The sequence below is a fragment of the Schistocerca cancellata genome, chromosome 8 (genome assembly GCF_023864275.1).
Source record: "Schistocerca cancellata isolate TAMUIC-IGC-003103 chromosome 8, iqSchCanc2.1, whole genome shotgun sequence".
NCBI lineage: Eukaryota > Metazoa > Arthropoda > Insecta > Orthoptera > Acrididae > Schistocerca > Schistocerca cancellata.
Window position 1 is genome coordinate 575,372,875 of NC_064633.1, and position 23,802 is coordinate 575,396,676.

At 43.3% G+C, this 23,802-nt stretch overlaps 1 protein-coding gene across 2 annotated transcripts in view; it reads left to right on the forward strand.

Annotated features, from left to right (window-relative positions):
* LOC126094726 (transient receptor potential protein) overlaps positions 1-23,802 on the forward strand; it is a 412,416-nt gene that overhangs the window by 178,857 nt on the left and 209,757 nt on the right. The window contains exons 3-5 of one of the 2 annotated variants that reach the window (XM_049909269.1): positions 14,757-14,974; positions 18,423-18,567; positions 20,453-20,548. In XM_049909269.1, coding sequence (XP_049765226.1) covers positions 14,817-14,974; positions 18,423-18,567; positions 20,453-20,548 — 399 coding nt within the window. In that variant the 5' untranslated portion in view covers positions 14,757-14,816. The remainder of the gene's footprint in view (positions 1-14,756; positions 14,975-18,422; positions 18,568-20,452; positions 20,549-23,802) is intronic. The other variant, XM_049909268.1, reaches the window with a different exon arrangement.

A 23,802-nucleotide genomic window follows, 5' to 3' on the forward strand; every position in this document is an offset into this window, starting at 1 on the left:
ACCTTTATGAAAGTCGGAAACCTGATGGTACGCATTTCTCCTCCTTACACGAGGCATCATAACAACGTTTCACCAGACAACGCCGGTCAACTGTTGTTTGTGTATGAGAAATCGGTTGGAAACTTTCCTCACGTCAGCGCGTTGTAGGTGTCGCCACCGGCGCCAACGTTGTGTGAATGCTCTGAAAAGCTAATCACTTGAATATCACGGCATCTTCTTCCTGTCGGTTAAATTTCACGTCTGTAGCACGTCATCTGGTGTAGGAATTTTAATGGCCAGTAGTGTAGATACATGCGTGAGAGACAGTATTTGCCCTAATCGGTGACAGGGAAATAATATGAAGGAAGTGATGAACTCTTCTCGGGTGATCACCTGAGTAGCGGCGTCGTCTTGTAGCAACGTTTCGAAGAGATTCGTACCCATCACCCCCAAGCTTGAGGATCACAGGTACTAAACTGATCGAAAAGTTCCGGAAAATCAACGCCACCACTCGGCTGATCACCCGAGAAGAAGTCATCACTGGGATATGCCGAGAAACCCTGCAATCTCAATGTGAATGAACTCTTATAAGTATGTGGATAGCTTAGTCGGTAGAGCACTTGCCAGCAAAAGTCACAGCTCCCCGGTTGAAGTCCCTGTTCGGCACACAGTTTTAATCTGCCAGATGGTTTCGTAACTGGTTTAGCTCTTATTTAAGAAACAGAATGCACAAAGTTACCACTTCCTGTTAGTGTAATCCAAATATCATCCGAATGGAGAAATGACAGTGGAAGTCTTACAGGGTTCAATCGTGGGACAGTACTGTTCCTGCTGCATTTTAATGATTTTCCATTTTATTTGAATTAGGAGGCATACTTGAGATCGTAAAATGGGCAAACCATACAGTAGACCTGCTTAAAAGTCTACGTTCTGCTAATTTTGTACAAAAGTAATTGCCAACTTTGGCGATATAGAATTCAGTAATTTCTCACATTTGCCTGTTTTCATTCACTGATACCTTATGGCATAATATTCTGAGGTAACTAATCACGTAGTCAAAAGTATTCCTTGCACAAAAGAAATTTATTATGTGTGGATTTCATATACGTACATCTTGCAGGCAATTCTTTAACCAATTGTTAATATTAACAACAGATTCACAGCGCATTTAGTCACTTACGAAATTTTTATCAACAGTCCAAATGAATACCTTCTCACTCAGCAGAGTAAACAATGAAAAAAAATTATAAGCAATACAAATCATAACCAAAAACAATGGGACAACACACATAAACACTGAAGCGCCAAAGAAACTGATATAGGTATGTGTATTCAAATACAGAGATATATAAACAGCTGATATAGGTATGTGTATTCAAATACAGAGATATATAAACAGGCACAATATGGCGCTGCGGTCGGCAACAGCTATATATGACAAGTGTCGGAAGTAGTTGTTAGATCGGTTACTGCTCCTACAATGGCATATTATGAAGATTTAAGTGAGTTTGAACGCGGTGTTATAGTCGGCGCACGAGTTATGTGACATACCATATCACCAAACCGGTAAAACATTAAATATCCGATATCGCTGTGGCCGGAAAAAGATCCTGCAAGAACGGGACCAACGACGAACGTGGCAGAAGTGCAACCCTTCAGCAAAATGCTGCAGATTTCAATGCTGGGTCGTCAACAAGTGTCAAAGTGCGAACCGTTCAACGAAACATTATCAGCATCGGGTTTCTGGGTCAAAGGACCACTCGTGTACCCTTGATGACTGCAGGCGACACAAAGCACCGACATTGGACTGTTGATGACTGAAAACATGTTCCCTGGTTGGACGAGTCTCGTTTCATATTGTATCGAGCGTATGGACATGTTCGGGTATGGAGACAATCTCATGAATCCATGGACTCTGCATGTCTGCAGGGACTGTTCAAGCTGGTGGAGGTTCTTTAATGGTATGGGGCGTGTGAAGTTGGAGTGATATGGGACCCCTGATACGTCTTGATATGACACTGGCACTTGACACGTAGGAAAGTCCGTTGTGCATTCCAACGGACTTGGGCAATTCCGGCAGGACAATGCGACACTCCACATTTTCAGGATTGCTAAGAGTGGTTCCAGGACTACTCTTCTGAGTTTAAACAACTCCGCTGGCCAGCAAACTCCCCAGACATGAACGTTATTGAACATATCTGGGAAGCCTTGCAATGTGCTGTTCAGAAGAGATCTCCAGCCCCTCGTACTCTTACGGATTTATGGACAGCCCTGCAGGTTTCATGGTGTCAGTTCCCTTCAGCACTACGTCATACGTCAGTCGAGTCCATGCGACGTCTTGTTGCGGCACTTCTGCGTATCCACGGGGGCCCTAATTAGGCAGGTGCACCTGTTTCTTTGGCTCTTCAGTATAGCACTAAGAGTCAACCACAAAATCAAAACAGTTAAGTAAAAATGAAACCAAGAGACAACACAAACATCACAAAATCCCAAAATCAACACATGCAATCAGTACACACAAAATAGTAACACTCATGACATGATAAAAAATAAATTGTACACCTTGGCATACAAACACAAATCATCACATGGAATAGCAAACAGATGGAAGAAACACGGATTACATATTTGTTATAGAAAATGAAACACACTCCTGTCACATCTACAAACACGAATAGACAAATCAGACAAATATCAAGTAACAGGTGTAACCACTTACAATTTCAAGAATGCAGATTACTGCATCTGGTAATGACAGGTAGGAATCCCAAAACTGGATAGAAAGAACACATAAGAAGCTGGAAGTACAAAAAAGCCATTCTACCTTTGCTGAACACCTAATGGAACGTGGACGTAATCACCTAACATGGAACAGGATATGAAAATTATTACAGTGGAAAATTACAACAGAAAATCATTACAGGAAAACTTTCATGTAAAAGAGTCCTTTCAATGAACAAATAAGTAATTAATGATCGCATCAAGATAAGCAACAACTCACTAATAACGGTAGCCGCTGAAATAATAGAGAGAGATGTAATACATAACCTGAATAAATAACAAATTAATTTTTTACTCTCTCTCTCTCTCTCTCTCTCTCTCTCTCTCTCTCCCTCTCAGTCTCACACACACACACACACACACACACACACACACACACACAAAAACAATCACACACAGAATAATACTATAACTGGAAAAATAGCTCACACACAAATAACAAGACAGGCACACACATAACAAACAAACAAATATCAAACTACATATAGAAAATTACGACACAAAAGAGACAAACAGACAGCAATAATTGGCAAAACTTCACACTATAAATATACACATAAAACACATAGCTAAAAGTGGAACTGAAGTGTTCAAATAAATGTGTTGGAAAAAACGCTGAAAATTGGCCACCTACAGAATACAGTCTAACTAAAAATGACTCCATGATAGCACACACAGGTTAATAACTTGAGGAATCGTCAGCAAAAGTTGTATTACAAAAGTTGTTTCTCAGCTAAAAAAATAAAAAAGACTGGATAGTAATGAGAAAACATTTAATGTATTATATTTTTAATTACAGTCATCATATACACAAAGTAAACATGTATTACAGCCCACTGAAGATGCTTCGAAAATATTGCACAAAACAAATTGCCTTTCACTTACTTGCAAAGACAGAATAAATCTCCATGAATCCAGCGGAGTTTGTGAATAACAGAGATAGAAACATGTACAACACCAGGATAAAAATGATCTATATTAACTTTTCATTGATCTATCTTTGGCAGACGAGTGTTGAAATACGCAGATATAAAATTCTTTTTCAATCGTTTCCTCATTTTCTTATGGCCTTTGTCCCACTGGAATGCGGGGTCGGCCTTGTTCCTACGGATTTGGCGATGTTAGTGTCAGAGGGCGGCCAACTACATCTACATTTATACTCCGCAAGCCACTCAACGGTGTGTGGCGGAGGACACTTTACGTGCCACTGTCATTACCTCCCTTTTCTGTTCCAGTCGCGTATGGGTCGCGGGAAGAACGACTGTCTGAAAGCCTCCGTGCGCGCTCGAATCTCTCTAATTTTACATTCGTGATCTCCTCGGGAGGTATAAGTAGGGGGAAGCAATATATTCGATACTTCATCCAGAAACGCACCCTCTCGAAACCTGGCGAGCAAGCTACACCGCGATGCAGAGGGCCTCTCTTGCAGAGTCTGCCACTTCAGTTTGCTAAACATCTCCGTAACGCTATCGCACTTACCAAATAACCCTGTGACGAAACGCGTGGCTCTTCTTTGGATCTTCTCTATCTCCTCCGTCAACCCGATCTGGTACGGATCCCACACTGATGAGCAATACTCAAGTATAGGTCGAACGAGTGTTTTGTAAGCCACCTCCTTTGTTGACGGACTAAATTTTCTAAGGACCCTCCCAATGAATCTCAACCTGGTACCCGCCTTACCAACAATTAATTTTATATGATCATTCCACTTCAAATCGTTCCGCACGCATACTCCCAGATATTTTACAGAAGTAACTGCTACCAGCGTTTGTTCCGCTATCATATAATCATACAATAAAGGATCCTTCTTTATATGTATTCGCAATACATTACATTTGTCTATGTTAAGGGTCAGTTGCCACTCCCTGCACCAAGTGCCTATCCGCTGCAGATCTTCCTGCATTTCGCTACAATTTTCTAATGCTGCAACTTCTCTGTATACTACAGCATCATCCGCGAAAAGCCGCATGGAACTTCCGACACTATCTACTAGGTCATTTATACATATTGTGAAAAGCAATGGTCTCATAACACTCCCCTGTGGCACGCCAGAGGTTACTTTAACGTCTGTAGACGTCTCTCCATTGAGAACAACATGCTGTGTTCTGCTTGCTAAAAACTCTTCAATCCAGCCACACAGCTGGTCTGATATTCCGTAGGCTCTTACTTTGTTTATCAGGCGACAGTGCGGAACTGTATTGAACGCCTTCCGGAAGTCAAGAAAAATAGCATCTACCTGGGAGCCTGTATCTAATATTTTCTGGGTCTCATGAACAAATAAAGCGAGTTGGGTCTCACACGATCGCCTGTTTCCGGAATCCATGTTGATTCCTACAGAGTAGATTCTGGGTTTCCAAAAACGACAGGATAATCCAGCAAAAAACATGTTCTAAAATTCTACAACAGATCGACGTCAGAAATATAGCTCTATAGTTTTGCGCATCTGCTCGACAACCCTGCTTGAAGACTGGAACTACCTGTGCTCTTTTCCAATCATTTGGAACCTTCCGCTTCTCTAGAGACTTGCGGTACACGGCTGTTAGAAGGGCGGCAAGTTCTTTCGTGTACTCTGTGTAGAATCGAATTGGTATCCCGTCAGGTCCAGTGTACTTTCCTCTGTTGAGTGATTCCAGTTGCTTTTCTATTCCTTGGACACTTATTTCGATGTCAGCCATTTTTTCGTTTTGTGCGAGGATTTAGAGAAGGAACTGCAGTGCGGTCTTCCTCTGTGAAACAGCTTTGGAAAAAGGTGTTTAGTATTTCAGCTTTACGCGTGTCATCCTCTGTTTCAATGCCATCATCATCCCGGAGTGTCTGGATATGCTGTTTCGAGCCACTTACTGATTTAACGTAAGACCAGAACTTCCTAGGATTTTCTGTCAAGTCGGTACATAGAATTTTAATTTCGAATTCACTGAACGCTTCACGCATAGTCCTCCTTACGCTAACTTTGACATCGTTTAGCTTCTGTTTGTCTGAGAGGCTTTGGCTGCGTTTAAACTTGGAGTGAAGCTCTCTTTGCTTTCGCAGTAGTTTCTTAACTTTGTTGTTGAACCACGGTGGGTTTTTCCCGCCCCTCACAGTTTTACTCGGCACGTACCTGTCTAAAAAGCATTTTACGATGCTTTGAACTTTTTCCATAAACATTCAACATTGTCAGTGTCGGAATAGAAATTTTCGTTTTGATCTCTTAGGTAGTCTGAAACCTGCCTTCTATTACTCTTGCTAAACAGATAAACCTTCCTCCCTTCTTTTATATTCCTATTAACTTCCATACTCAGGGATGCTGCAACGGCCTTATGATCACTGATTCCCTGTTCTGCACTTACAGAGTGAAAAAGTTCGGGTCTGTTTGTTATCAGTAGGTCCAAGACGTTATCTCCACGAGTCGGTTCTCTTTTTAATTGCTCGAGATAATTTTCGGATAGTGCACTCTGTATAATGTCGCTCGATGCTTTGTCCCTACCACCCGTCCTAAACATCTGAGTGTCCCAGTCTATATCTGATAAATTGAAATCTCCACCTAAGACTATAACATGCTGAGAAAATTTATGTGAAATGTATTCCAAATATTCTCTCAGTTGTTCTGCCACTAATGCTGCTGAGTCGGGAGGTCGGTAAAAGGAGCCAATTATTAACCTAGCTCGGTTGATGAGTGTAACCTCCTCCCATAATAATTCACATGAACTATCCACTTCTACTTCACTGCAGGATAAACTACTACTAACAGCGACAAACACGCCACCACCGGTTGCATGCAATCTATCCTTTCTAAATTCCGTTTGTGCCTTTGTAAAAGTTTCGGCAGAATTTATCTCTGGCTTCAGCCAGCTTTCTGTACCTATGACGATTTCAGCTTCGGTGCTTTCTATCAGCGCTTGAAGTTCCGGTACTTTACCAATGCAGCTTCGACAGTTTACAATTACAATACCGATTGCTGCTTGGTCCCCGCATGTCCTGACTTTGCCCCGCACCCTTTGAGGCTGTTGCCCTTTCTGTACTTGCCCGAGGCCATCTAACCTAAAAAACCGCCCAGTCCACTCCACACAACCCCTGCTACCCGTGTAGCTGCTTGCTGCGTGTAGTGGACTCCTGACCTATCCAGCGGAACCCGAAACCCCACCACCCTATGGCGCAAGTCGAGGAATCTGCAGCCCACACGGTCGCAGAACCGTCTCAGCCTCTGATTCAGACCCTCCACTCGGCTCAGTACCAAAGGTCCGCAGTCAGTCCTGTCGACGATGCTGCAGATGGTAAGTTCTGCTTTCATCCCGCTAGCGAGACTGGCAGTCTTCACCAAATCAGATAGCCGCCGGAAGCCAGAGAGGTTTTCCTCCGATCCATAGCGACACACATCATTGGTGCCGACATGAGCGACCACCTGCAGATGGGTGCACCCTTTCCACATCTGGAATGACTCCCCCCGGTATGCACACGGAGTGCACATTGGTTTTCGTCCCCTCTCTTGCTGCCATATCCCTAAGGGGTCCCATTACGCGCCTGACGTTGGAGCTCCCAACTACCAGTAAGCCCACCCTCTGCGACCACCCGAATCTTGCAGACTGAGGGGCAACCTCTGGAGCAGGACAAGTAGCCATGTCCGGCCGAAGATCAGTATCAGCCTGAGACAGAGCCTGAAACCGGTTCGTCAGACAAACTGGAGAGGCCTTCCACTCAGCCCTCCGGAATGTCTTTCGCCCCCTGCCACACCTCGAGACGACCTCCCACTCTATCACAGGCGAGGGATCAGCCTCAATGTGGGCAGTATCCCGGTCAGCCACAACCGTAGTCCGATCGGGGGATGCGTGGGACGAGCTGGCCGTCCCCGACAAACCCCCATCCGAACCCCCACAGTGATGCCCATTGGCAACAGCCTCAAGCTGTGTGACCGAAGCCAACACTGCCTGAAGCTGGGAGCGAAGGGATGCCAACTCATCCTGCATCCGAACACAGCAGTTGCAGTCCCTATCCATGCTAAAAACTGTTGTGCAAAGAACGTCTGAACTAATCTACAAAAAAATGGCTCTGAGCACTATGGTACTTAACTGCTAAGGTCATCAGTCCCCTAGACCTTAGAACTACTTAAACCTAACTAACCTAAGGACATCACACACATCCATGCCCGAGGCAGGATTCGAACCTGCGACCGTAGCAGCAGCGCGGTTCCAGACTGTAGCGACTAGAACCGCACGGAGACTCCGGCCGGCGAACTAATCTACAGAGAGCACAAACAAATCGACACAAAATTTAAACGGTTATTAAAATACAAGATTGCTTGGTAAATGCAGTAATGCTGCTACTTGCGCACTGCTGACACACTGTTCGGCGGCGGAAGGAGACTACGCGATTTTACACTATTCAGGTACTAAAACGCGATGCTACAACACTCAAATACTATAATACGCACGAAATTTATGAATTAAACAATGCAAGTACCAAAAACACGCAAAGAAATTAAGAATTAAACTATGTAACAAATAAGTGAGCTAGGAGTATACGACTCTCTGCTGGCAGCTGCTTATCCAACGGCGGCAGGGAGCACCCTGGCTGTGACCAACCGATACTGGCCGTTCAAAACAAAAAAAGAAGACAGACGACTACGCGAATTTACACTATTCAGGTACTAAAACACGATGCTACAACTCTCAAATACTATAATACGCCCGAAATTTATGAATTAAACAATGCAAGTACCAAAAACACGCAAAGAAATTAAGAATTAAACTATGTACAAATAAGTGAGCTACGTGTATACGACTTTCTGCTGGCAGCTGCTTATCCAACGGCGGCAGGGAGCTCACTCCTGCCCTTCCTGTCGCCACCTCACGCCCCCTGGGATGGAATTAGTGTACCCCTGCTGTCTGTGTCTTGTGTAGGCCATGAAATAATGTGAACGTTTTCAAATGTCTGCGAGTCGTGTAATTGAGGCGGGACATGGGGCCCAGCTCGGTATACACCTAGTGGGATGTGGAAAACAGCCTAAAAACCACATCCAGACCGCCCTCGTCGTTAATTCTCTGGGCAGATTCGATCTGGGGCCGGCGCGCCTACCCCAGTCCAGGAAGCAGCGCATTAGCGCTCCTAGCTAACCTGGAGGGTCATAAAATTCTTTTTCAATCTAGCCCTCGAAATAAAATGTTTTTACAGATAGCAGCAGTGTTTTCAAAACTAGATTGAAGATGTTTCACCATATATCTCCTTCTATACCATAAAAGAATTCTTGAACAAAATAAGCAGTCACTTTTACACAGAGGTATCTGTAAATGGTCACCTTGAAGTCTCCATTTCTGTCTGTCTGTCTCTCTCTCTCTCTCTCTCTCTCTCTCTCTCTCTCTCTCACACACACACACACACACACACACACACATACACGTGTTAACGAGGAACTGTTTCTCAAAGAACCGCACTTTTCGTCAGTTAATGAACAGTTTTTTTTTTTCAAATGTCTGATAGTTTGAAGGCTCGTTCACATAGTATGCAGATAACCACGTTTGGATTCAGGACGTTCGCACTAATGACTACTCGGCACGCCACACGAAACTGGTACACTCTGAAAGAAAATTTCAGTTCTCAGTAAAGAATCGGACATTTTCGAAGACGTCATTAACGAACGATCACAAGCTTTTACCGACAAATCAAAATCTCCAAACTACGATGCTAGAAAACATCAGTAACTTATTGTCTCAGGTCATATGCAATTAATATTTATTTTTATTTCTTACCAAAATGCGAAAGTACCAAACAAACTTCTTCTTCGGTGAGTTGGGTGCAAACTAAACTTAACAACGAAGAAGTGATAAACCGAAAGATTTTAATCAGATTGCAGTCAACTCAAGACAGATAACCTATAGTAACAGATGTGGACAGAAGCTGTGGAAGATGGCCACGCAAATAAAACGTATTATGGGCCTTTTCAGGTTTTTGCCGGCCGCGGTGGTCTAGTGGTTCTAGGCGCGCAGTCCGGAACCGGCCGACTGCTACGGTCACAGGTTCGAATCCTGCCTCGGGCATGGATGTGTGTGATTTCCTTAGGTTAGTTAGGTTTAAGTAGTTCTAAGTTGTAGGGGACTGATGACCACAGATGCTAAGTCCCATAGTGCTCAGAGCCATTTGAACCATTTTTTCAGGTTTTTCCAAGTGACTTCTACATGACGTTTAGAAGGATACATCTCTATCTGCATAAAACTATCAAGCATATAAAGTTTAACAATACTTGCAGATCAAATAATTATACCTAAATATATTAACGTACAGGTTAAAAACAGTTCCGCAAGTGCACAAGAAACGAAAAAAATAGCTCAAAAAATTTGGCCAAACAATGAAATCAAGTCTCTTTATGCCAGAAAGCAAACCCTAAATTGGGAACTATATAAAGTACATCTTAATCTTACGAGTGTTCTGAATAAGTAGCTTGCAGTTCAACTTTGTAAAGAAAGCGCTGTTTTTAACCTAAAACAATAAAAAATGTACAAATGTGTGTATCCAATTTACAAAAAAAATGGTTCAAATGGCTCTGAGCACTATGGGACTTAACATCTATGGTCATCAGTCCCCTAGAACATAGTGCTACTTAAACCTAACTAACCTAAGGACATCACACAACACCCAGTCATCACGAGGCAGAGAAAATCCCTGACCCCGCCGGGAATCGAACTCGGGAAACCGGGCATGCGAAGCGAGAACGCTACCGCACGACCACGAGCTGCGGACTCCAATTTACAGAACAACCACAGAAGATGCTTTGTAAATAAAAGCTAAACGCATCTGATGTAATTCTTTTTAGTCAAATTGCAGCCAGCTCAAGACAGATATCCTATAGTAGCATGTGTTAACAGCTGCTGCGGAAGATGGTCACGCAAATAAACGAAAGATTATAAGTTGTACAGAAGGAATCACAGTGACTGGAGTCGCAGAATAAGACTTGCGATCAATTAGCACTGGTACCTTATCGTGGAATACGAAAATCAAAAGTCATTTCGCTCGCTGAGTGACGGCAGCTACTGAGCACAGCTGACAGTCTACGTTGCACACAAGAATACCAGTACGGAGAGCAGATTCCGCGGAGGGCAAGTCGGGGGAGGCGAAGTATCCTGGCCGACGTCCGGCTGCTCGGAATGGATGCGGTGAGGTCTCTTCCAGACTTTGCGGCTGCTGGAACCGCCAGGAGTACATCGTGGAGGCTGCGCTGCGTCGGAGCTGCTGGTAGTGGCTCAGTGAACTGAACTGCCGTAGAACGGGCCACGACCTCTTAAATACTCACCCGGTGGACTAACATCTCGTCGATGCCTGGAAGGCACACGATTGCGAATGCAAAGTTCTACTGCCACTTGTGGCACTGTTCCCCGGGATGACTACGCCGCTGGTCTCTAGGCGGGTCAATCTCATGGACAAGCTAACGCCGCATGCTTCTGTAGTTCCGCCTGGAGTTCCACTTCAAACCAGGCAGGCGTTTGGAAAATGGTCTTATGGGACCAAACTGCTGAGGTAATCGGTCCCTAAGCTTACGCCCTACTTAATGTAACAAACTAACTTACCCTAAGGACAACACACACACCCATGCCGAGGGAGGACTCGAAAGTCCGACGAGGGCAGCCGCGCGAACCGCCACAAGGCGCCATAGACCGCGCGGCTACCCCAAGCAGCCATACAGGCGTGTTTTGCAGACAATCAGAGTTGTGAAACTATAGTACGCTACCGTAGACTATCATAAGTAAGCGTAAACTACCGTAATTTTACTGGTATCTTTGGTCAGTTAAGATTGTAATCGTGTTACCTGTACGTTAGGTGTGTTGCATACCTATCAGGCGATACCTTATTACAATCTCTGTGTTTGCGTATGCGATCAGTGTCTTACTAGATTCCCCTAGAAATCAGAAGCGGTGAAGCGCCTACAAACAATGTTGCTACAAAAGGGACCGCTTAACGTACGTAACATTTTGTTCTACATAGTCATCCTCCTGTTTTATTTATAGTAAACTGGAAATTAACTTTGTTCAATTCATGTTTTGTTCGAAAATTGTTGATTTTTAATGTGAAGCAGAGGGATGTAGTAGCAAAAATAGATAAAAACTGCAAACATATAACACTAGAAAACGCAATATGCTCAACCAAAGGCAAAATTTAAAAAAAGCAAAACCGAAATGTACCAAACACTTCGTCGAGCTGATATGTGAGGGCTACTCAGAAAGTAAGGAGCGGTAGGTCGCGAAATGGGAACCACAGCGAATATCAAAACTGTTTTATTTGCAGGGCGGTTAGCTACACCTTCCAGCTACTTCTCTACACAGTCGCCACTCAGACTTAGACATCTGTCGTAGCGTTGCACCAATTTTTCATTGCACTCGTTACAGAAAACAGCCGCCAGTGCTTTTCGACAGTTTTCTACTCTGGACTGCAGCTCGTTGTCTGTGTGCGAAATTATTGGTTCCATAGCCAGCGGTTCATCTGAGCAGAGATGAACCTCAGGGATAGCCAATTGTAGGTGATCAAACACTTCCCATCGAAAACGTGCTGTTCAGAAGAGATCTCCATCCCCTTGTACTCTTACGAATTTATGGACAGCCCTGCAGAATTCCTGGTGTCAGTTCCCTCTAGTACAACTTCAGACGTTAGTCGAGTCCATGCTTGTCGCGACACTTCTGCGAGCTCGTGGAGACCTACACGATATTAGGCAGATGTACCAGTTTCTTTGGCTCATCAGTGTATAACAGAGTATATTGTGTTTATTGTTTGTGCGCGGCTTAAAGAGCAGACTGATTCATGTGTGAACATATGCTATTTTCAGCCTACGAAATTGTTTTATGAGATGTGGCAAAAAAGCTTCTTTTATAGTCCTTCGTATGGAGTGTTGTGGGACAGGTTCCGGAACTGTATTCTTGATCTAAAATCAGGTAAACGTAGCAGGGGTAAGTTTGTAATTCTTTTGATTGCCATAATGTGTTTCGACCCTGAATGCTATTCTTCAGTAGCAATATGTCCATAGTCGTTGCCACGCGGTGTACTCGCGCGGTCTAAGGCGCCTTGTCACTGTTCGCGTCGAAGGTTCGAGTCCTCGCTCGAACATGGGTGTGTGTGTGGGTGTTGTCCTTAGCGTAAGTTAGTTTAAGTTGGATTAAGTAGTGTGTAAGCCTAGGAACCGATATCTTCAGTCCCATAGGAAATTACCACAAAATTTCTAATAAATTGTCGTGAAAGTACACAGATCCCACTGATGTGCATTTACTGTGTCATTCTGTGTACTCTAACGATTATAGATATATAGCCACAGCAAAACAGCATTCAGGGGCGGAAGCGATAGAGGCAGTTAAAAGAAATGTACACTACTGGCCATTAAAATTGTTGCACCACGAAGATGACGTGCTACAGACGCGAAATTTAACCGGCAGGAAGAAGATGCTGTGATATGCAAATGATTAGCTTTTCAGACCATTCACACAAGGTTGGCGCCGGTGGTGACAACTACAACGTACTGACATGAAGAAAGTTTCCAACCGATTTCTCATACACAAACAGCAGTTGACCGGCGTTGCCTGGTGAAACGTTGTTGTGATGCCTGGTGTGAGGAGGAGAAATGCGTACCATCACGTTTCCGACTTTGATAAAGGTCCGATTGTAGCTTATCGCGATTGCGGTTTATCGTATCGCGACATTGTTGCTCGCGTTGATCGAGATCCAAAGACTGTTATCAGAATATGGTATCGGTGGGTTCAGGAGGGTAATACGGAACGCCGTACTGGATCCCAACGGCCTCGTATCACTAGCAATCGAGATGACAGGCATCTTATCCGCATGGCTTTAACGGATCGTGCAGCCACGTCTCGATCCCTGAGTCAACAGATGGGGACGTTTGGAAGACAACAACCATTTGCCCGAGCAGTTCGACGACGTTTGCAGCAGCATGGACTATCAGCTCGGAGACCATAGCTGCGGTGACCCTTGACGCTGCATCATAGACAGGAGCGCCTGCGATGGTGTACTCAACGACGAACCTGGGTGCACGAGTGGCAAAAACGTCAACTGCGCAGTGGAAGCGTGTATTCGTCATCACCTTACTGGCGTATCACCCGGCGTGATGGTATGGGGTGCCATTGGTTAGACGTCTCGGTCACCTCTTGTTCGCATTGACGGCACTTTTAACAGTGGACGTTACATCTCAGACCCGTGGCTCTACCCTTCATTCGATCCCTGCGAAACCCTACATTTCAGCAGGATAATGCACGACCGCATGTTGCAGGTCCTGTACGGGCCTTTCTGGATACAGAAAATGTTCGACTGCTGCCCTGGCCAGCACATTCTCCAGATCTCTCACCAATTGAAAACGTCTGGTCAAAGGTGGCCGAACAATTGGCTCGTCACAATACGCCAGTCACTACTCTTGATGAACTGTGGTATCGTGTTGAAGCTGCATGGGCAGCTGTACCTGTACACGCCATCCAAGCTCTGTTTGACTCAATGCCCAGGCGTGTCAAGGCCGTTATTACGGCCAGAGGTGGTTGTTCTGGGAACTGATTTCTCAGGATCTTTGCACCCAAATTTGATTGAAAATGTAATCACATGTCAGTTCTAGTATAATATATTTGTCCAATGAATACCCGTTTGTCATGTGCATTTCTTCTTGGTGTCGCAATTTTAATGGCCAGTAGTGTAATAAAAGTTCACATGCTATGATTTTCTGACTGCAAAAGGAAGCCTCCATCAGATTCCCCACGGACTATGTATATTACTACACCTCTGCTGGCAGTTTCTGAGGGCCAATGCCATATACAAAAAAAAGTTAAAGGTTGATTGAACCGCTGGCGAAACAAACAAAGGGAAGAGGAATCTTTGCCCACTATTATTTGTACCATCCTCAGACTAGTTTGCTCTAATCAGCCTAATCGTTGTGGAATCCGCACATATTGGTCCAACTGATGTGCACGTTCACAGAGACTGTGTTTATTTTGGTTACTGTTTAGTACTTGTTGAGGCTCATTCTTCCACTTGCACCTGCCACACAGGTTCAGAAAGCAGTCCGGTGTGTCGTGTGTCGCAGGAGCAGCGCGGAGCAGGTCGGCAGGATGGGGCCCTCCGAGTCTCAGGAGCAGCTGCTGGGCAGCAACAGCTCGCTGGGCAGGGAGTCGGTGGCGCTGCAGCCGCCGCCGGAGGCCGCGCTCACCTCCGTCGAGAAGAAGTTCCTGCTGTTCGCCGAGCGCGGAGACTGCGCCACCGTCAGGAGGTCGGTACCCACTCTCTCCCTGTGCGAGGGACTTCCTCGTCTTCTAACGATTATGCGCCGTTCAGAAAAAGCAATTTATTGTCGACGGTGAAGAGTTGCTCATTGTTGTGGCGCGTAAGCCAAACAGTCTCTAAGGGGGTCAAATGAGGAAATGTTTCTGGGAGGACGCTGACTGGCGGAGACCCGAAGTAGCTGATTTAAACCAAACTGTCTTCGATATTAAAATAGAACAAAAACATGCAAAGTAAATGGTAATTTACACACATTAAGTGAAGATATGTAAGTCTTTTGCATGTAAGATAATATACAAGTTACTATAAAAATACTATCAACAAAAGCAAAACGAGGATAATGGAATGTAGTCGAATTAAGTCGGGTGATGCTGAGGGAATTAGATTAGGAAATGAGACACTTACAGTAGTAAAGGAGTTTTGCTATTTGGGGAGTCAAATAACTGATGATGGTCGAAGTAGAGAGGATATAAAATGTAGACTGGCAATGGCAAGGAAAGCGTTTCTGAACAAGAGAAATTTGTTAACATCGAGTATAGATTTGAGTGTCAGGAAGTCATTTCTGAAAGTATTTGTATCGAGTGTAGCCATGTATGGAAGTGAAACATGGACGATAAATATTTTGGACAAGAAGAGAATAGAAGCCTTTGAAATCTGGTGCTACAGAAGAATGCTGAAGATTAGATGGGGGTAGATCACGTAACTAATGAGGAAGTATTGAATAGGATTGGGGAGAAGAGGAGTTTGTGGCACAACTTGACAAGAAGAAGGGATCGATTGGTAGGACATGTTCTGAGGTATCAAGGGATCACCAATTTAGTATTGGAGGGCAGCGTGGAGGGTAAAAATCGTAGAGGGAGACCAAGAGATGAATACACTAAACAGATTCAGAAGGACGTAGGCTGCAGTACGTATTGGGAGATGAAGAAGCTTGCACAGGATAGAGTAGCGTGGAGAGCTGCATCAAACCAGACTCAGGACTGAAGACCACAACAACAACAACATAAAAATACTAAGTGAAAAAGGAACTTTGTGTAGTATATGATGACAGGGATTCTCTTTACTTGCTTTGGAATACATTTTACATTCAACACGTGTCTCTTCTCATAAGAAAGTAAGAAGCACGATAACTTCTATTCTTCTGCTCATAACACACTGTAAAAGAAATGTGGACACGTTTTATAAGCCTTGTCCGTATGACAAGAAGCTGAAATTCCAGCGTCAGCGCCAACGAGGCTGCTGTACTTCGGAACACAAGCCTAGGCCTTTCGTTTAGGAAATATCGTCGCGTAAAACAGTATCGGTAACCACTATCTGACACACTCGTCAGCAATTTCTTCAGACACAGCTACCGTGTTGGCACTGTCCTCATTAGAGAATGGTGATGTGTCACGACAGTAGAATTTTGTATAATGCGAAGGGAAAGGCGGGGTAGTTGGGTGGAGGTGCGAGCGGAGGGGACATGTGAAGCCAACAGAGGCTTGATTTTCGAAGCTAGAGGGGAGAAAGGAACAGTATCTGGCAAATGTGATGGTAAAAAGTGGGAATCCAATTATTTATTTACCGTAAGATAAGACGTGGAATGTATTGGGATGAAGACAAGGAGATACGAGTATATGAGAGTAGAAGAGTTTCAGCAACCGAGATTCATTAAGGAACGAAGAGGCAACGCTACGTTTTTTATCCAGATTTTGGGATGTATAGCATTTCTAAAGCTGTTCTAGGAATTTTGGAAGTGTTGGAAATATCTACCAAAATATGGGCTTGGAAGTGGTGGACAGATGCATGACGTTTATATACTTTCAAACGTCAGAGAGCATGGGAGAAATGTGATCTATCATGCTTTCTCGGCGTGACTGATTGTCAATGTATTTCCGTGTGACCAGCCGAGTCATTATTTGCATTTCTTGCACAGTATTTCGATGACCGCAGCAGGCATCTTCTTGAGGTGCTGTGAGCTCTGCTGTCATGTGTGCTCAGTGCTTGGAATCCAGCCAGACTGTGGCTCGCTGCTACACTCGCTTAAACTATGTGGCCTACACAGGTCTTTCTGTTTTTCTTTAATGGAGTTTTTATGTTATTCACTAATTGCATCAATTTATAAACTGTTAATGATAATGACGGCCATAGAAAAGCACCGAGCGAGGTGGCGCAGTGGTTTGCACACTGGACTCGCATTAGGGAGGACCTAGGCACTAGCAGCGGTCGTGACCCGACCGCCATCCACCACAACCGCCCTACAGCGTCCCATTGTGTGATGTTTTTCCTGCCTCGCTACGACGAAACCCAGAAGTTTGGCGTTCCAATTACCTTCCCTAGTTGGCTGTAATTCATAAGCATACCAAGAGCCATCTATGTGAGTGTCAGACCCAACACATGAAATACAGATCTGGTTCCCATGGTTCTCTATGTTTTTGGAAACTCAGCTTCAAAAAAGCAAAATGGCCTTTTCGTTGAACTGTCATCACATATCGACTTCTTTCTACTTTACCAACTAGTTCTTTTCTTAGAAGTACCACACTGGCCGTTCCCGTTGATCTGTCATACTCTCTACAAGCACTGCCGCCCTTGCACTGCTCCCCCTCGTTCAGCGTAGGCGGGCCTTGTCACGTGTTCCGCCGATACCTACCGTTTTCCGGCAGCGGTTCTCCGATAGCGTCTTTGTTTCGCACTCCAGTCTAGTTTTGTTTCTTTAGTACTTTACGCGTCCGTTTCATTTTTAGTTGGGCGCATTGACCCAAACTCAAGCAGTGCAAAAGCAAGCTACAGAATATGTCGCTGGAGGATCAGAGAACAGACAGAACAGACTAACTTCAAAATAAATCACCTGGAAAGGAAAAGAAGAAAATATTGAGGTGAGTTGATAGTGAATGGAGACCTTCACGGTTAAAGGCAGCGTAAGATAGACTCCACAGAAGCTGTTTATGAATATTTCTCCCAGAAATTCCATATAAATGGTACGAACGGGAAACACTCTTGAAACTAGAAAACTCACTTCTTAACATGTCACCTCCTTACATGCCTGTTGTGAACATATTTAGTTTCATCTTTTCATTAATTCAACCTTTCCAGATTATATAGCTATATATCTTGTTAAATATAAAATTAACCGTGAGCTGAAATTATTGACAGATCTCTGTCAGACCTGATTGGTAAGTTTGAGATCGAAGACGCTATGAAATCGCTGAAATAAAGCATTTTCATGTAACTATAACCATCTTTCCGCACTCCGAGCTTCACTCCACATAGAAAAGCTTTTCGAATGTTAACCTTGTTTTCACATAGAGTAAATATTGTATATTTTGTGTAACTTTCTACCACTGTTACCACCTTCAAATTTCCTTCAGTGTCGCACTTCGTGCGCCGTACGCTGTCTCCTACTTGATGACTTTGCTCCAGTAATGCTCCGTCTAATAAAAGTTTTGCTTGTCCATCAGACTGCTGGATGAATACAAGGAACAGCCAGAGATCCTCAACATCAACTGTGTCGATCCTCTCAACCGGTCGGCGCTCATCGCAGCTATCGAGAATGAGAACATCGAACTTATCCGCATACTTCTGGATCGAAATATCAAAGTCAAGGTAGGTCGACTAGAAAGCATCCCAAGAACACTGTAGACTTTTGGATTTCACATTGCTGCTCAAGAGAAGACCCATCTTTTTACTTTAGGAGATAACTGACCATTGAATATGGATCCTACAATTTGGTCGGTGCACATCTCTGTGAGACATGCACTGTAAGTCCTCGGACGATTTTGGTTTGCTGTATGAAACAATGTTCACATATATGAGATATATACTCCATCCACATTGTATGAACTTCAATGTCTATATTACTATACCGCCAAGTTGTAGGTGGTCCGTGGACGACAATGCACGGTAACAATACGTTCCAAAAAGCCATACGCGAAAATGTGATTTTTTCAGGTGGTCATATCTCGGGGTCTATTGATCACAGAGATAAGGAATCTTTTTTTTTTTGGATAGACCTTGGTGTAGTGACCATTTATATACTTATCGGAATATCGGGCATACTGTAGCTATCCTACGGTACAGGGCGAAAATTTAAATATTACACACTTCCTCCAGCCCAGGCAAATTGAGTAAATCGGTTGGTTCTGTTGTAGTAGGTGTGGTCTATGATGGACCTAATGCAGCTTATGAGCATCTTATTCCAGTTCTATACAACAAATAGTCATGCCAACATTTGTGTCGCACATGAGCAAGAGTCAGTAAATAGGGTACAATGCTTCAAATTTTTGGCCTTATACGTTGATGAAATCAGGAACTGACAGAAGTATATTACTGACTTGGCAAACAAATAAGTTCAGCTACTTTTGCTCGTGGTATAAGTCCTAGTCTTTGAACCAAACGGGTCAACCTTCTCAAATTTTTTCCTCACTTCCACTCAATAATGTCTTATGGAATAATTTTATGGGGTGACTCATCACTTAGAAACAAAATACTGATTGCTCTAAGACAAGCAGTAGGAATAGTACCTGGTGTTCAGCCGCCGACTTCGTGCAGGTACCTCTTCAATAAGCTAGGCATTTTAACTGCGTAATCATAATACATATATTCGCTGATGAAATTCGTCATAAATAATGCATCACAGTTTGAGAGGAATAGTGATGAACACTCTACAATATTAGAGGAAAAATGGCCTTCATTACCCATCATTAATGTTGTCAGTGGTTCAGCAACGAGTTTAATTTGCAGCAACAAAAATGTTTAACCATTTGCCGAAGAGCGTAAAATATTTGACAGGTGGCAAATCAAGTTTTAAATGTAACCTAAAATCATTTCTCCTGGATAACTCCTACTATTTCATGGACAAATTTCTATTTAAAAATTGATAGCCTATGAAGATAAAAAAGAAGAAGATCTAGTTTTTAAGAGTTGTTTCATGAGCAGAACTAAAAACTAGTGTGTTCATTAATATTAACACTAAACATGCACACATATCCTTTAAACTGACTAGTCTCATTTCGATACAAGAATGGTTCAAATAATGTATATAACAAGTAGCTATCTAACTAATTTACGTGTTCTGTAATAAGAAACATTGTATCTATAAGGAAAGGTCCTAGGAAAGCAAACGTTTACAGAAAATTAGAATAATTAATTGCAGTTTTCATAAAAGTATAAATAATGAATGTCGAAATATTTGATTTTGATGAGCAATAAAGCATGTGCTTAACAGCTGCAGTTCGAAAAGTCTATTAAAACACAATAAGTAGCAAGTTATTTGAAATTAGTTTGCAGTGGAACAAATTGATATGGAGTTTTTGTTGTACATTGTACTGATAAGAGACCACTTTGCTTATAAAGTTTAATGGTCATTCGTCTGTGTGGTATGTCGAACGTCTGATCAGAGTACAAGAATGTGGTCACTTGCACTTTAGTCTACTAAGCCTTATTCTAACTCGCATAGTAACTGTTCCACTTACCTTTTTATCATTTCCAGGATGCGCTGCTGCACGCCATTAAGGAAGAGTACGTGGAGGCCGTGGAGATGTTGCTGGAGTGGGAGGAGATGATCCATAAACCCGGAGAACCCTATGTGAGTATACGTAGGCTCATATATCTCTATGTCAGCTGCCTCGTGGCACTCAGCCCGACATATCAAATTGAAGCTCAGTTTAGTATGAAATTTCAGTTCTCAAGTATTTCTAACAGTTTCGCTGTGCTTGCAAACGTTACTTTGACTGCCGTATGTGATGAACAGTTCATAACAAATTTCAGGTAGCTGTATACTAATGCGAAGCACTCTCTAGCATTTGCAAGTACACAGACATCTCTCCGTTTATGAGTTTTCACTACATGACTGCTTCATTTTTTGCAAGTTTACGGTTATATTTGCCCTATTTCACATATCGATGACTTTGCTTACCCAGTTAACAGCATATTCTTCTTTTGCATTTAATATTCAATTGGTCTAAGTAACTGTAAACATTCCAGTTTAATGATTCGTACATTACGCCTGGAGTGTATTTACTCAAAGATAATATCTGACCGATTTAAGTAACATGGAGAGACAAAACATATCCTTGACAAGAAATAACGATACGGTAATTACAATTCAATAGTTTAAATACGGTACAGACGACGGTAATATCGAAACAAATATTGTTACTGTTGTACGAGTATCTCATGCATAGGAAAAACATTTGATAAATAATAATAAATGATTCTTCAAAGCAGCAGTTTCACATGGTTTACCAGATTCTGTAGCACTGTGATCATGATAAGATATTTAAATTAAATGTTAGCTTGTCTACAAATATATTTTTAATTAGTTACTTTTAGTTGTTTCCAAAGTTGTGGTCTAACATATAGTTTTCGGTCTCACGAATTAACGATCCTCACTGCATTATTGGTGGTAGTATACGGCTGTTCACCATATCTCAAAACCTTCGGACTTCTTTATTGGTAAATTATGGTATAAAAACATCTATTACCATGTAATCGCGGTTATTGATCTTCGGTGTAATTCGCACTGACTATCTAAAAGTGCAGTTCTTATCCTTAGTCATCACTGTCTACAGGGCTTTAGTTTGTATGTTTCTCCATCGTGATTTATAATTATCCGTCCCCTCTGCGTTCCCTCATTCTACACATCGCTCAACCTGTTCACTTTTATCGGCTTAAATGAGAGCTTTCACTGTCGCTTTCTCTCTCTCTCTCTCTCCCTCTCTCTCTCTGTCTCTGTCTCTGTCTCTCTGTCTCTCTCTCTCTCTCTCTCTCTCTCTCTCTCTCTCTCCCACCCCTCGTGTCTCTCTCTCTCTCTTTCTTTCTGTGCTGTCTGACGCACAAACGGTGGTCAACCTCGTCCATTATTATTAAAAGCAACCAAAGCTTTCTAGAGTTGGTTTTATTTTGCTATGATTTTTACTCTTTTCTATAAAAATGTATAGACATTAGAAACGTTTTGTTCCCCGACGATACCACAGTACGCTGTTTTAGAAAGTCTGCACACATGGTCTAAACGTTAATCTAAGAATTTTTCAGGGAAGCTGTAAGTATTTCGTTGTAAGCATGTCTCAATTGACAGGACACATTAGCCACATCCATAGACAAAGAAATGAACAGCACACCATACTGTTTGTGTATTTTTAGTAGACACTTTCAGGAGTTTTTACATGCAATCCGTTACATTTATACTCTACATGTCATCTCAGGGCATGTGATGGAATATAAGATCACCGGATAAACAATTAGTTACCCCAGTGAGCATGCACAGATGAATCGTTAAGCCTTTACAGGTGGCGCAGCGATCGATTTACGTACTCGAACTGCCTTTACATGAGCATATAAATTAGTGAGACATTTACGTTTCAAGGAGATATTGCCGTCAACATAGGCAAATGTAAAGACGTTCGAAAATGGTTCAAATGGCTCTGAGCACTATGGGACTTGACTTCTATGGTCATCAGTACCCTAGAACTTAGAACTACTGAAACCTAACTAACCTAAGGACATCACACACATCCATGCCCGAGGCACGATTCGAACCTGCAACCGTAGCGGTCGCGCGGTTCCAGACTGCAGCTCCTAGAACCGCTCGGCCACCCCGGCCGGCTGTAAAGACGCGACAGGGTGGCGAAATGGATCATGCAATGTGTGAAGTTGCTGGATTTTTTGGTGTTTCGCGGCGGACAGATCAACGTGTCTACAAGCAGTGGTGTAACACACGTGGTCACTGAACACGACGAGAGAATTGTGGTCGAAAAAGTTCCTGACGGAGAGAAACAAGAGCCGCGTTTCACGGCTTGTGACTCAAAATCGCTTCAAAGCCCTATAGGAATTGTCGCAGGCAGTGACTGAACGTCCATCCCAACCTGCTAGCGAGCGCAAATTGCGACGGGAACTGCGTCCAATGAACATTCGCAGTCGGTAACCACGCAAGAGGCCATTGCGCCCCTCCCCCCCCCCCCCCCTGTTTTTCAGGACGACAACAGCGAAGCTCATCGGGCTGGAAGAATATGCGACTGGTTTGCTGAAAACTGCCCCACCTTATTACGTCTCGATTATCCTGCAATTACCTGATTTGAAACCCACAGAAAATCTGTGGGACGTGTTGGAACAGGGGGTACAGCTCCGACATTGGTGTCCCCGCAATTTGGTTGTTTGATTTGGCGGCTTAACTTGGATGTGACGTACCTGCGCAACCTTGTGGACTCACTTACTAGGCAGGTGCTTATCAAGTCTAGGGGCAGAATTACAGTGTATTAAATGATGCTTGTAAGGATTTCTCTATGGATGACTAATTTCCTGGTTGGCGAGCTTATTACAGCACATCAGAATTAATTTCCCCTCACTTATATTGCAATCGCAGGTGGTATGTAGGAAGAAATTTTATGAGTACCCCGGGGAATCACTTAGACTGTCTCGTCGTAACAGTAAAGTGGAGGAAGCAGTATGATATTTTGCTTGAATTGCAACACGGGCTCTGTCTTGTGCCAGTACAGGTATCAGTTACGCATAACGACTTTCTTTCAGGCTCTCCCACTAGTGTATTGGAACTTTCTGTGAGCTTTTCACACAACAAGCAAGTAGACGACTACAGACATCGCTTAGTCTACCTTTCTGTAGTTTACCAGCATAAACTAATGTACAATGCGGACAAAAAAAGAGGATACTTAGAAGGAAAACAGGAGCTGTTTGCGGTGCAACTTGCAAGGAGCACCCTAGAGTTCAGTGTTTGGCTATGCCTCCTAAAGAGTGGACAGAAATGAGCAACAGGTTTGCCATCCACATCAGGAACACAGTTATCCTGGTCTAGTCATAGCAAGACTGTTGTGGTCGTTACAGACA